The sequence below is a fragment of the Ursus americanus genome, chromosome 2 (genome assembly GCF_024610735.1).
Source record: "Ursus americanus isolate L20-20 chromosome 2, mUrsAme1.1.p, whole genome shotgun sequence".
In the NCBI taxonomy this organism is placed as follows: Eukaryota; Metazoa; Chordata; class Mammalia; order Carnivora; family Ursidae; genus Ursus; species Ursus americanus.
In genome coordinates, this window is record NC_142128.1 from 4,581,219 (window position 1) to 4,595,865 (window position 14,647).

Sequence of the window (14,647 nt, forward strand, 5' to 3'; positions counted from 1 at the left end):
GACTGAGCCACCCAGGCGCCCCAGTTGTTTGTATTTTCTATGAACACTATCTGTTCGTGTTCTTCCCTCATTTTTTTGTTGGGATGTCTTTTGATTAATTTGTAGTTTTTGGTACATTCTATATGGATATATTTCATTTTATACTCTGCACATATTTTCTCATATACAGATTTTTAATGTATGTAAAATACTCATTAGCAAGACCCTGGCACATAGTTAGTAAACAGGAAATAGCATTCTTGCGATTAATAGGTGAAAAGGCAAGAATTGGTAAAGGTGTAAACAATTCACATACACCTACATTTTTCCTTCCTTCCTTCCTTCCTTCCTCCCTCCCTCCCTCCCTCTCTCCCTCCCTCCCTCCCTCCCTCCTTCCTTTCCTCCCCTCCCCACCCCTCTCCTCCCCTCCCCTTGTTTGTTCACCCAGTCATTCACGGCAAAAACCACCTTGGGTCTGAGAGGAGCGAAGCCATAACTAACTAGTCCCTGGAAACTGGGTGGAAGGCTCCTTCTGGGACGGAGCCGTGCTCCAGACGTCCTCTAACAACACAGCGATGGGAGAGCTTCTCAGAAACACTTGGCACCAGAGCCGACCACCAAGCACGAGCAAGCGCTCATCTCCTTAGTTTCATGGGTGTACCCCCACCAAGACAGGGAAGCAGGTATTTACTTTTACTTTCTTACTTACTTTACTTCCTTACTTTCCTGATCTGACCTCAGCAGATAAACACATAAACAGGGAACACAATCAGCCAAGAATAATGAAATCAAAGTCAAAGAAAGGGCAATTTCCTTTCTAGTGCATGGCTCTCAAAAGCAATTTAAAACCAGATTCCTAAGAGGCTCACTTGCAGGCTGGTTCCTCCCCACCCGCTACAGCTCTGGGAACCCGGCTGAGCCCTGCAGGGGCCCAAAGAAAGCCACGGGCTTGCGTGGCTGAGAAAGCCCAGGTCGTCGGGACCCTTTCCGACCAAGGGTGACCCCTACACGGCAGCTGCATGGGCTCATGCTCCTCATCTTGAGGAATGCCCTGAACCCCCAACGTAAAAAAAAGGAAACACACACATGGGAATTCATTGGGCAGGCTGGTTTGGTCTGGTCTCCCGGGTCATGGCGTTTGGCCAGGAACAGAAGAGTAGACAAACCACAAGGTTCCATTTCATCCCTACAAGTTCATCTTGGTCCTTTCGTGCTCACTGTTGGATGCGTCTCTCATGCCTCACTTCTAGCCCAGGGGAGCTCAATGCCACTGTTACCGGCATCTTTCTTTCCCAAAACTAGTAAATGAGAACTCCAGGCAGACAGCTTCCATCACGTGGAGCCAAAAACACAGAGGGAAGCAGACAGACCCCCGCTGTCGGCAGTGTATCTGTTAAGAGGGTGCCTAACACTGTATTCAAACTCCTTACCCCATCACTGCAGACCCACAAGGAGACCACTGCCACTCATATTGACTATGTTTTTAAAACAGTCCATAAAGTCTATAAAACTGTTTAGAAAAAATTTATTTGAACATATGAAAGGAAAATTTAGACCCCAATAAAATAGAGGAGCTCCTGGGCGGGGACCGGCGGTCCTCACGCAACCCCCTGCCCAGTTCCCTGCCCTGCCCGCACCAGGCCCGGCTTCGAGCTCACGGAGCTCTCAGGGACACCGGGTGGCGGGCGCCTGTCACATTCACGCGCAGAGACGCCAAAGGGACTTGCAAATGCTGCTCATCACAGCCGTGCTCGGGACGGCACGGGCTCCTCGCGCGTCTGAAACGACACAGACACGGCTCATGGAATCCGCGTCTCGGCAGGACACCCACATGGCTCCGCGGGCGCTGTCCGTCCTTCCTTTCATGCGTCCCATCTGGGCTTCTGCAAACGTGACTAGGCGGGAGGCCCCCCAGCCTGCGACGCCGCGCAACTTCCGCACCAAGACAGTCCTGCCAGGGACGAGGGGCTGCTGGCTGCCCCCAAAAGGTCCTCTTCGATGGGGTGGCTCCCCCCTTCTCTGGAAGACTTCCTCCGGCCCGGCGGACGGCGCACTGCCCCTCGGCGGCACTGAGGCCGGCCTAGCGGATGGGCCTGAACGGGAACGTCATGCCCGACATGAACGTGTGCCCCGGGTGCGTGGGCAGGGCAGGGTGGGCGGCGGGGTGGGCCGGCACGGCCCCGTAGCCCAGCGGGGGCGTGTGGATGTGAGGGTAGAAGCCGGGGGGCAGCGCCGCGTGTGGCGCCTGCTGCACAGGGCCCGAGATCACCAGCTGGAGCAGGCTGCAAATACAAGGACAAGGGTTAGGCACACGGCGGCTGGGCTGGCCTGTCCCCTTGTGGACGCGGCGCCCCGGGGAAGGGAGAGCAGGCCTGGGGACGCTGTGGCCTCACACATGCACTGGGAGAGGCATGGGATGCACACACAGAACACGGAGGTTTCCAGAGGGGGAAATCTGTCAACTCGCAGCAGATGGGGATGGCTTGTGGCTGGCGGATGGGGGGTGGGGGTGGAGCAGCAGGAGGTGACCTGGAGGTGGCAGGACTGAGATAGAGGAGGGGCCGGCAGTAGGAAAAGCAGGATCCTGCAGGCAGACAGTTCAGGGGGAGAGAACTGAGGAAACCACAGGGCAGGTGCCCAAGGCAGGGCAGGGACAGGACCACGGAGGGGGGTCAGCACCAAGGCTTAGAGTCCGTGAAGCTCTAGGCACAGGCTCAGCATCTGTGGCCTGGGAACCCCCACATCTAGTTCAGCTCCCATTATCTACACTTAAGAGGGTTATGACCAAGGCACCACAGCAAGCAGGACAGCAGGCCACAGTGTTCTCAACGTCACTCGTAATGACTGAGTCCCAACTGAATTCCAAGCACAAATGAAAACAGGCCTTTTGGGGACTCTGACATGAGCATGGATTATAGGCCCTACCCTTGGGATGGTCCAGGCCTGGACCCAGCCCTTACCCACCTTTAGGGGCCACCCCTCCCCCTCCCTCTCTGCAGAGCTCCCAACCCTCCTGCTTACTTGCTCCTTCACTTCTGGGGTGAGAGCCTTCTGTACCCACACTCCAGCCCTACGCATCACACCCAGGGTCTCCGCAGGAAGACCCCGTCACTCCTTCGCCAACTCCCGTCCACCCACGACCAGCCCAAGCCCTGGGTGCCACGCGCCTCCTCGGGCCTGTGCTCTCCTCTCTGTGGCTCAGGACATCCATGGCCTCAGCCTCCCTCCTGGAATCCCCTTCGGTTTCCAATATTGGTCTTTCTGAAACTCCCTGAAGAGTTTACTCTGATTGGTCCCATCCTCGCCAACCCCACATGCCCTCCCAGCGAGATCAGCAAAGATTCCTAATTTTCCCACCACCATGAGCTTCCCAGGCCTTAGCAGGCCCACATCCTGCAGTCAACCTCAAATACCCAATCACGCCCTAACTGGAGAAACTTCTTGGGCCCTCTCCTCTTCAGGACAGAGGCCTCCTTTCCCAGTCCTGCCTCTCCCCTTTCCCCCCTGCAGACAGACCGGCTCTGCTCATGCTCTCCAGCCACACCCCAGTGTCTAAGCTGGTCTCTCCACATCACCAAATCTGCCTGCGAGGTCCTGTTCACACCCATCATTCACCCTGAGGACTTCCCCGTCCCACGAGGCCACACCTTCCCTGCACAGGGCCCTGCTTGGTCCAGGACAACCCCAGGCCACTTTGCCCTGGCTACTGTCAGCCACCTACTTGGAGCTCTGAGAGTGGGGGCTAAGTCTTCTGCAGACTGACCCTCACCCCCTCCCACCCCCCCGAGGATAAAGTCTGGTGCTCAGAGCCCACAGGAGGGGCTCGGAAAGTAAACCAGAGGCACGAAGAGAGCTGGTGCCTTCTAGGGGCCTGGAGCTCTTCGGAGCCCTTTTCATTTAAGTTATTACCACTTTTATAATTCGGGGTGAGAAAGTCACTCAAAATAAGCAAACGTAGAAATAAATCTAAGGAGGGTATTACAGAAGCAAAATTTAAGTCATATGTTTGGTTGAATACGCATACCCTGCCAGAGATAAAAGGGGTTTCAAGAAGTTTCCAGTCTATTTGGAAAGACAATTAATGGAAAAGACTATCAGAGGTCAAAGAAGTTTTCCAAGTGACTCCCTGTTCCCGTCTTTCCCCGTGTCGCTGCCAGGCTGCCCCTGGGGGGCTGGGTTTTGGGACGCATGTGTCAGCAGGACAGGGCCCAACACAGGCTGTGAGAAGGTTCCACTGGGATTCCAATGGGGACCCCTGGTCATAATGCTAAGATGAGAAAGGATTTAGCCCCTATCACTGCTCTAATGCCCTGAAACTCTACACGTTAAATAGCAGCTGTGCACCAAGAAGGGAAATAGTGCAGAGAGATTACTGCAAGAGGAGCAGAAAAATGCCAACTTATGCTAAAGATGTCCTCAGATGCCAGGGAATTTTCCTAGAGCCCAGGGGGGAAAAAGAAAAAAAAAAAAGAAAGAAAAGAAAGGAACAGTGTGGGCTCCTGAGGGACACATGGCGCTCTGGACAAGCTGTCCGTTCTGCTGACAGAGTATGTCAAGTGGGACCATTCTGCTCCCCCATGAGCCAGCGCTCTCCAGACACCTGACCGAAGCTGCCCTCCCGCCGTGGGGCCCGGCGCCGAGATCCCCAACCACACAGCAGCACAGTCCTTGGCCACAGCTACTCTCGCCGTCAGCCCGTGAGCTGGTGGTATCTGGCCGCTCCTCCGGCCTCGGGTGATGCGTGTTATCAGCCTGCCACATGTGCCCAGGCTCGCCGGGCAGGCTGCTGCGAGCACCCACAGCGCAGGGGGGCCTGGCGGGCTGGCTCACCCTCTGTCCGTGCCGCCAGCCAACACCAGCGCTGGAGCCCCAGCCCCTCTGTCCCCGATAAAGGCCAACGTGAGCCTCTGAAGGAAGGAGAATGTTAGTAATCCTGCCAACTTCACTCAGTTGTTTTCCGTCCCTGTGCACACTGGGAGTTCTGCCCTGCAAGACAAACGCTTCCTCCCTTAGTCGCCACAATTACTGTTTTGGGTGGATACATAATTTCTGTCCTTCTCATGTATCACTCCTAATTTACTAAGTATCCCCATGCTTTGGGGCCATGAGGTTGCTTCTGGTTTTTCGCTACTAATGATACTGCATTTGCCTGAAACGTTTCCGCACACACAGCTTTTGCTTCTCAGAGTCCCTGAAATTAATCAGATCAAGCGCCATTCCTATGTGATGGGAAGAGTAGTAAGCGGAACAGCAGCTAATATTTCTCAGATACTTGCTGCACACCCCAAGTACCGTTCTAAGTGCTTTCTGTGTTTTTACTCGAATCCTCACAGAAATTCTGCGGGGAGGGGGGCAGGCGAGGCAGGGGGACGTGAGGTAGGTCGTACGGAGAGCAAGCAGCCAGCCGGGACGTTTCCCCAGGAGCCATGAGACCACACAGCCCTGCTCTTCACCACTATCCACACTGCTTCCCCCAAATGATGACAATAAGCACCATTTATGGACAGAGTCCCGCGTGCCAGGGACCAGGCTGGGAATTTACAAACAGCACCTCATTTAATTCTCACTATGACCCTCTGACACGGGTGAATTCTTCCCCCAGCTTTATCAGGGAGGAAACCGAGGCTCAGAGGCAGGCAAAGCGATTGCCGAAGCATCACGGAAAACCGGTGAGAATCATGCTCAGAACCCACTCAGTGCTGCCCCCCATCGACAAAGCCTCACCAACATGCTGTGCCCTAGGGCCGAAGCTCTGCAGGATTTCCCAAAGGGCTGTGCCACTCACACTGTCACCACAATGTGTGTGCACAAACGTCGGAAGTCACCATGAACCATGTATGCTAATTTAGCGAGTGGTCAATGACTCTGAGCCCTCTGGTTTCTTCCCCGGACTCCCAGGCAAGATGGCCACACCTCTTCAATTTACTCTCCACTTGGGCCTTCTCTCATGTGGGTCATGCTGTCCTATCCCCCACTTACCATCAGGTCCTGAGGGGGCTCCTGACATACAGAAGCTCGAGACCCTGCAGCCCAACCCTCCCCAAGGACGCCAGGACAAGGGGTCCACCCCCGTCCCCTCCCCCCCAGCCCAGCCCGGAGTCTTCGAGAGCACTTACTTATTATGGGGCAGCCTGGAGCACAAGGTTCTCAGGTCATCTGAAATCAAGGAGATACATAGTAAGGAACAGACTGGAGACAACAAGGTGAAATGTTCACTGAGTTCTTTTCAAGGATGCTGGCAAGAAAGCAATAGTGTCTTAACTACATTTTCCTGGCGTCCCTTAGAAACTGTGCTCTCTCTTCCTTCGATTCTCGCTTTAACAACTAGGCCCCAAACAGAATACGTGGCTCAGGAAAGGGGGCAGGCCTATTGGTCACTTGTCGGACGGCTGGGAAAGGGCCCAGAGGCAGGGCTCTCGCTGAGCGGATCAGCGGCCTGAGGCACCAAGTGGGAAGCGCATCACAGTGACCACTGCCTCGGGCCACAGTCCAAAGTCACTAACCCAGCACAGGTGCTATTAGACACTGGGAGTGTTCCAGCACCGAAGTGCAGGAGAATCACGGGCCCAGAAACAGTGCTGGGAATGCTTCATGCACTTGGACCTGTGCACTGTGGTGTATGTAACTTATATCTCGATGAAAAAGAGGACTGCAGGAAAAGAAAAGATCCTACACGAGGAAAGATGGTGAGGGGCCATCCTTGCTCTTGAGGAGTCCCCGGTCCTGGGCAAGGTGGCCAGGAGATGCATAGACATCATGGCCGGTACTCTACCCGGGTCTGCTCTGCGACTTCACCCTGGTCCCCTGTGCTAAGAGGAGAGAGGTCGTAGAAGAGCAGAGAAGAGTTATTCGTCCAGGACTCCCTGCTTTCCTTCGGGTGGTGGCGGCCCCGCCCCGGGAGGGCCTGCGCCAGGGAGTCACCCACCTCTCGTGCACAGCAGCGCCCCGGAGGCCATGGCCACCTGCAGAGCCTGCGCCAGCCGGTCCAGAGAGAGCTCGATCTCCTGGGAGGCGTTGAGGGGGTTCAGTTCATCCGCCAACCTGCTGACCTCCTCGACCAGCGGCACCATGTGGTCGAACAGGATGAGCCCCAGGCGCCCGTAGAGGTTCTTCTCGGTCAGGTGCACCTGGAGCACCATGAGGACCTGCAGGACGCTGAGGTGGAGTTTCGAGTACAAGAGGTGGGAGTCTCTGTCCATCCCTCCCGAGTCCTTTGTAACTTTGGTAGTGACGTGGCCATTAGACAGGGAGGGCTTCTTCTTCCTCTTGTAAGCCAGAGGGGCCTTCACACACCAGCGGATCAATCCCGTGAGTGGGGTGAGCTCTAAAAATCCTATTGGGAGATTGGCTGCAATCGGAGTATTTAAAAAAGTGATGAGAATCAACCTCGGGTCCTCGAAAATCCAGCCGACGATCATTTCAAGCAAGTCCAACGGTGGGATGAGGTCATCTGCCAACAAAGACGCTTTAAGTCAGATGTGTCTGCAGCCCCGGTGACGTAAGGGGATGGCAGGGAGATGGGCCCCACGGGTGCAGTGCTCGGCACCTGACATTCAGACTACATGCTCTGCTGGTCTGTTTTCTCTCCCCTTTCCGGGAACACCCCCTCCGTGAGGGCTGGGACTCCTACTCAGTGACTCTCCCCAAAGCCAGGACTGTCTGTCCACAGTAGGGCTCAAAAACTTACTTGTTAAATAAACAATTACCTGGAAAACCACCACGCCTTGAAGTTCATCCCACGGGTCAATTTAAATAAATTCCCACACTCTTTAGGTCCCAAACTGCCACCACAGCCAGTAGGGTCTGTCCCTCCGCTGGTGTCTCCTCTGTGGCCCAGTGATGGCTACAGTGGCCTTTACAGAGCAGCTCAGGGTGCGGTCAGTGGTCAGTCGGCTGCGAAAAGCCATCTCAGCCCCAGATCTGGAATCTTTGTCTAAGCACAGCCTGACCGCCTGTGACCCTAGAGACCTGGCACATTCTACTGCCTGGACAGAGCACAACAATAAAAACAAATGCTGATGTTTATTTTGGGTTTACTATGTGCCAGGCACTGGTCTAAAGTCTTTACACAGATCAACTCACTCCTCCAACAACCCACCTGTTATCGGAAGGAGGAGGCACGGTGATATTAAGTCACTTCCCCAGGATCATGAAAAGTGTGGGGTAGGCCCAGATGTGGCCCCAGAGGGCCTGGCTCTTAACCACTCGGCTGCACTGCCCGCCCTGGGACTGGCACACAACGCCCTGAAGTTGTCTGCAAGCATGGGAGCAGGTCCCTGGCCTCCTGTCTCCGGGGCTGTGCAGCCCGCAGCTCACAGGGAGCTAAGGATGATGGGGCCCCTTCCGGGATGCTGAGGCCAGAACCAAGCATGAGACAGGAGTGTGGGGTGAGTGGGACACGTGTGGGCGGAGGCTCCTTTCTCCAGAGACATGGCCCTTCTTCCCTGAGACCACGCCTACTTCCTGATTGGGTGTTTGACGGTGCCCTACCCTTCTGTGATAAACGAGGACAACAGGAGGCAGCTGCTGTCATCGGTGATCTTCACTTGGCAAAATAAACGGTAGGGGACTCTGAGTCTGGCCCCTCGAGCCCCCCTGATATGTCTGTCTGAGGAATGCGTCTCATTCCCGCGCGTCCAGCATGTCACCCCCTCCGGCCCCCCCCCATCTCAGCAGAAGCGTCTCCAAGAGCCTGAAAGCCGCGAATGCCTGAGTGTACAGCGAGCGTGTGTGCTTGAGCGAGTCACCTCCATGACCGTCCTCCTCAAAGCCCCAAGTTCTCTGCACCACTTGGGCAAGAGCAGGTCTGTCTCCCGAGGTGAGCCGCTTCCGTCTTGCGTGTCGCAAGCACAGACTCCCCAGGAACGCTCTCCTGTCACCAGAGGCTCCCAAGAGCAGCATCGGGCACCATCCTGACTGTGGACTCCAGCTCCACTCCTAGAGCCCCCACCAGGTGCCCGGTGACCTCCCCAGCTCCAAACTCACCAAGCTGGACACGTTAAAGATGCACAGCTTGCGCTTTGTCGATCATACCTCCAACAAGTGGCTGTAGAACAGTCACTGCCACAGCACACGGCCAAGTGGCTTAAGAGAAAAATACCACGTCTCATACCCATTCTAGAACGCTGGTGATATTCTCTGAACATCACCGCCTTTTGCACCCTGTCTACTCTGTTCCCAGTGTTGAGGGCAAAATCCGTCCTTGTTGGTCTGGAATAACTGATGGCTTGGAAAAGCCACCGTGATGCTGTGCAATGGGTTTAACGAAACCTTTCCTACGGGCAAACAGAGGGCCTGATGACTGCTCCCAGCTAGGAGCCGCTCTGAGGAAGCCTTTGCAGGAGAGCACCAGGGAGAAGCCCACTCTAGCAGCAAGGCACCCACCGCGCACAACACTGCCTCCCAGCCCCCGGGGACGCACTGCTGAGACAGAAACGGCTTGCAAGTACATGTGACTATAACACGCACTTCAGTGCTCATACTCTGTCCACACAAACTTTCCTAAGAGAACTAAAAAAATCAAACAGCACGGAGAAAAAGGTACAAATAAAAGGAGAATCGAATTAAAAAAGAAAAAAGGAGAATCGAATATAATCACGATGCTGCTGGACTGAACACAAGCGGAAATGTTGCTGAAGGCTCTCCAGCTACTGGTTTAGCTATCAGAGCAGAGTAAGAGACTATCTGTCCCTCAGAGCGGCAGGAGCCAAGGGCAAAGGAGGAGGAACCTGAAACAGAAGAGCAGGCTTTGAGTCCGGCTCTGCAGAAAAAATGCTCACCGTGGTGAGGCCTGAAACTTCCCACGTGGAAATCCAGGGCCAGAGCCCCTTGCCCAGGCTGTGGGGCTCACACAAAGACACAGAGGTGAAAGGACGCAGTGCTCTGTAAAGCCTTGTCAATCCATGGTCCTTGGAACCCATCCTGGGGAGGTGAGTAGGCCGCAGAGCCTGGTGAGCGTGGGTCTGAGACTCCTGCTCTAATTTAACCAGAGCCGGTCAACCTGCACTGGTTTTCTTTAATCGGAGCCTGCATAAAATGATCTGACCAGAAGGCTCTGATGCTGGACGGGACAGGGGACATGGGCTTGTCCCAGCTGAAGTCAAATGCCATCTACTGGCTGCCCTGAGGACTTCGCCTGGCATCTTCTGAAGAAAGCCTCAAAAATGTCACCACAGTAAAAGCGACATGTGTGCCTCCTGGCGCAATATGCCCAGGACACGTCTAGACAGGACTGTTGACAAAAATGTTTAACTTGAGTCTTGCACAAGGAAACAATCAGATAAATCTAAATGGAGGGATATTCTGCAGAACAACAGGTCCGAGCTCTTCAAAAAACATCAATGTCCTAAGAGATTTTTTTAAAATGCTACATCTGTTCAAGATTTTAAAAGACCAAAGTAACATGACAGCTACATATAATGTATGATCCCCGATGGGATCCTGAACTCTCCAGACCCTTCAACTTTTTTTTTTTTTTTAAAGATCTTATTCATCTATTTGACAGAGAGAGAGCGCGCGCACGCATGCACACACACACACGCACAAGCAGGGGGAGCGGCAGGCAGAGGGAGAGGGAGAAGCAGGCTCCCCGCTGAGCAGGGAGCCCGATGCGGGGCTCGATCCCAGGACCCTGAGATCATGACCTGAGCTGAAGGCAGACACCCAACCAACCGAGCCACCCAGGTGCCCCTCTTCAGACCCTTCAATTTGGGGGAGGAAAAAGGCTATAAAAGACATTATTGAGACAATTAGGGAAATCTGAATATAGGCTATATAAGAAATAATAGAATTCCCTCAATACTTAGTTACTTAGGTGTGATAATGGTATCATGGTTACATAAGGGAATGCTCTTGTTCTTGGGGGGAGACATACGTGCTTAAGTACTTGGTACGTGACGCTGATAACAAACTCTCAAAAGTTCAGGAAAACCAAATACTTCGGAGTGTGTGTGTGACGGGGGAGAGGAAGACAGGAAGGAGAGAGAGAACACGGCAGTGTTAACAGGTGGTGAACCTAGAGGAGAATCTCGCAACTGATAACAGTCTTGCCACTTTTCCTGAACTTTTGATATTTTCCAAAATAAAAAGTGAGGGATAAAAAAAAAAAAAAGCAAGTCACGTCTGGGGAGAAAGCCACGTCTTCCCCAGACGTCAGACGCCAGCATTTTCAGGCTGTGTCCGCCACTTGGACCATCCCTGAGTCAGGCAAGTGAGAGTCACTAAGGAAAGCTCCCTGCTGGCAAATTCCAGAAGTCCAGGTGGTCCCTTCCTTTCACTTTCAGCCTAAAAGAAAACACATATTTCAGAGGGAAAAAAGAAAAAGGCCAAAGCATCCACTGGGCCTTTCGCCTGGGTGTTTGGTGGAGATGAAAGTGGCAAGCATCTGAGCCTCTTTAACAGCCACAACGTGTTCCAAGTTTACCTGATGACAGGTCGTAGAGCGCGGTGACGGAGGTCACGAGCTGGCAGCAGAAGCGAGGGCTGGCACTGAGTGTCTGCTTCAGCGTCTGCACGGATCCCGGGACCAGGCAGCAGTAGTCATCCACGAGGGCTCTGGCTAATCTCACACAGTAGACCACAGGCGTCCTCTGCAAAGAAGCCACAGTCCACATAACTACAGGCGTCGTGAGCTAGTGGACGACAATGACGGACGTACGGTGGGGACCACCAGGGCTGGCAGCACCGCTTCCAAGAGGGGAAAAAGATGTTCAGAGCTCACTTTGAACCAGGGCCCGGGCAAACGAAAGCCCACAGGCCCAATCCATCCTGCCACCCGTTTTCTACTGATACATGCATCTGCTCAGCTGTCTGCTTACTGCGTAAGGCTGCTCCCTACACCGCAAGGGCAGAGGTGACTGCTTGCGACGGACTGTATGATCCGCAGAACCTGAAGTATTTACTCTCTTGCCCTTGACATAAAAGGCCTGCGGACTCTGGCTCTGAAGTTCACTTACGAAAGGTAACTTCTGACTTCAGGTGACAAAATGACAACTTTTGTGACCCTGTAGGCGAGACTCCAAAGGTAGAAATAAGCGGTTGCTACCACTTTAAAGAGCTTGCGGAGAGTTTGTGAGCGCTCCTGGGATTCTAGAGCACGGCTTCCTCACTTTCTCTCACAATCCTGCCCTTACAGGTTTCCACAATACTTTCAAGTCCTACATTGCCACCCTCCCCTGCCTTTTTCCTTCCCACTCAGAGGCCACATTCAACAGCTGCTCAGGGTGCTCCAGTTCCAGGGCCCCAACGTGGCCTATGGGGGGTGGTGGTGGGGTGCGGGAGAACTGCAAGGACACAGCAGGCTAGATTGTTCCCTCAGGCTGAAATCTGCCCCCAAACCTCAAACCAGCCATCCCCGCCTTCCCTAGCAGGAAGCTGCAGCCCCTCAGCCCGGTGTGGCAAATCCCGACTCAAACCACTAAGAGCCTCTCCCGTCATTGACATCCGCTTTTATTTGCCAAAAAGCCAGCACGACAGCGTCAGGAGAGAGAAATGGGAAACTACATGATGAATTCCAAGATGCTAAGCCTCACTTCCCTAGGTGATCAAAGGACAGAGGTAATTGTGACATTAAATTCAACACGCATGATCAATTCAGAGGCCCCAGAAATCAGACTGGTGAGAATTAAGATGCAGATTCCACTGAGACTTACCTGTGTACCAGAGAGGACAGTGTATTTTTTTTCTAGCCAAATTTTGAGGATAAACTAATTTTAAGGAAAACATCTACACACAAATTGGGGAAACAAACGCAACACCAAAGGCTTCGAGTACTTGAGAATGAAGCAGGTTTGTGAAACTGAACATGGTAAATTCTGTTACCTTAGCTGAGAATCATGTTAATCTGAATTCTGAGTTAACAATTACTCTAAGTGGATTACCCATTTTTGAAAGGCTCTGAGTAACAAAAAAGCAAAACAAAGTGAACCTTTCAAAATATCATCTAACACAAAAGCTACTGATACTGATATTTAAAAACACTATTCTAAGGCTCTTATGTCCACGTCCATTAACAGAGCCACGGATCTTTGTAACGTCACCCTGGAACAATGCAAAACAACCCACATGCTTACAGACCTAACCGTATAATTTGACTTACAATGATCTTTAAAATATATATATATATATATCCTATCTTTGAGGCCGCATCATGCATAGCTGTTTTCAAAATACTACTTTATCATTTTCAACTAAGGAAAATGATTTTTTTGCTTGTTCTGGAAGTGAAAACTCTTCTTTTTTTTCATTTAAAAGCTATTTACCACTTCAAACTATGGTTTTGTCAGGAATGGTTACTACCTGTATCTAAATGTAGGTCTAGGGTATTAGCGCACAGGGTAGTGACATCAAGGAGGTTACACATAAAAAAAGGTCTCTCCCGAAATCCAATTAAGGGAAAATTCCTGACACTAAACCCCTCTTCAGAGACCCTCAGGAGAAGGCTATTTCTAGAGAAGTACCTGGAGCCAGGAGGCTGCACACTCCAACACTGGGATTCGACACACAGCCACTGCCATGGAGACCAGTTTTCCCAACAAGCTCATCCGGCTGTCATCAGCCTTGTTCCCTTGGGGGCTAAAAAGGGATGAGAAAATAATCTGCCGGACAGAGTCCTTGGTTTGCTCCTGGAAATAATTGCACATGATTTCAAGAAGTTGGAGCTCCTGAAGTGAATTCAACCTCTGAAAAACAAATCCAAGAGAAGCGATAAGAAATTTAGCTTTAACGTGCGCATTAATCCATACGGTAAGAAAACAGGAAATATCCAATTTTCCCCCAGGGAACTGTTCACCCCTCTAAAAGCCCGGGTCCCAGAGGGAAGAACTCTGCTAATCCCAGGAAATGTCACTATACAGAATTCTCCATCATCCTGGGGCACTCGGGATGATGACCCACAGCGGTCTGAGACTCGGGTACAGCCCTTTAACGTCTCTTCCTGCAGCACCACTGAAACCGGGCGGTCGCACCCCCGGCAAACAGGCACACAGCAGAGCAATGCTCAGGAAGCCAGAGCAGGTGGACTGGGGCTGCTGCGAAGGAGCTCGGCAAGGGCGAGAACGGAGCCGCTGGTGGGAAGAGGCACTGTGGTTGGCAAAGGCTTGTCACCGCGAGGGGCGGAAAAGGAGCGGGAGTTTCCTTCTCGCGGACGCGGGCATCCCGGCCGCCCGCCGCACCTTGGGCTGCGCGCCTCGCTCCTTGGGCACCTGGAACACGAACTCCTCGAGCAGCTCCACGGGACCCTTGTCCACGATGGGCAGCGGCGCGCTCTGCAGCTGGCTGCTGAAGTAGATGTCCAGGTGGTACAGCACCTCCTTGGCGGCGCTCAGCGCGTCGCGGCGCAGCAGCGAGTGGCGGATGTCGCTCATGGTGCGGCCGCTGCGGCCCGGGGCGCCCGGAGCGCGTCGGGACTTCCGCCCCGGGCCCCGCGGGCGCGCCCGTCGCCGCCGAGACAAAGGGGCCGCGACCCGGCCTCCGCCCGCCGACCCCGGCGCCCGCCCGCCCGCCGCTCCCACTCTGGCCTGCTCAGGGGGCCATCGCCGCCGCCGGCCAGCGGGCGCCCGGCTGTGCGACTGCGGCGCCACCGAGGGCAGCTGGAGCCCGACACCGCGGAGCCGAACGGCGGCAGAATGCGGAGCGCGGCGACGGCGGCCCACAGGGGCCAAGCGGAGGC

At 53.7% G+C, this 14,647-nt stretch overlaps 1 protein-coding gene across 2 annotated transcripts; it reads right to left on the reverse strand.

Annotated features, from left to right (window-relative positions):
* Nucleotides 1-1,487: 1,487 nt before the first annotated feature.
* On the reverse strand, nucleotides 1,488-14,611 carry INTS15 (integrator complex subunit 15). 2 transcript variants are annotated; one of them, XM_045813358.2, is made up of 6 exons: nucleotides 14,181-14,611; nucleotides 13,437-13,658; nucleotides 11,402-11,567; nucleotides 6,905-7,429; nucleotides 6,096-6,135; nucleotides 1,488-2,261 (listed from the first exon to the last, which is right to left on the reverse strand). In XM_045813358.2, the coding sequence occupies exons 1-6, from the start codon at nucleotides 14,340-14,342 to the stop codon at nucleotides 2,060-2,062; spliced, it is 1,317 nt and encodes a 438-aa protein (XP_045669314.1). In that variant the 5' UTR covers nucleotides 14,343-14,611; the 3' UTR covers nucleotides 1,488-2,059. The 2 variants fall into 2 exon arrangements, with proteins under 2 accessions (XP_045669314.1, XP_045669313.1); XM_045813357.2 differs by having other exon boundaries at nucleotides 14,151-14,608.
* Between the last annotated feature and the right edge of the window lie 36 nt (nucleotides 14,612-14,647).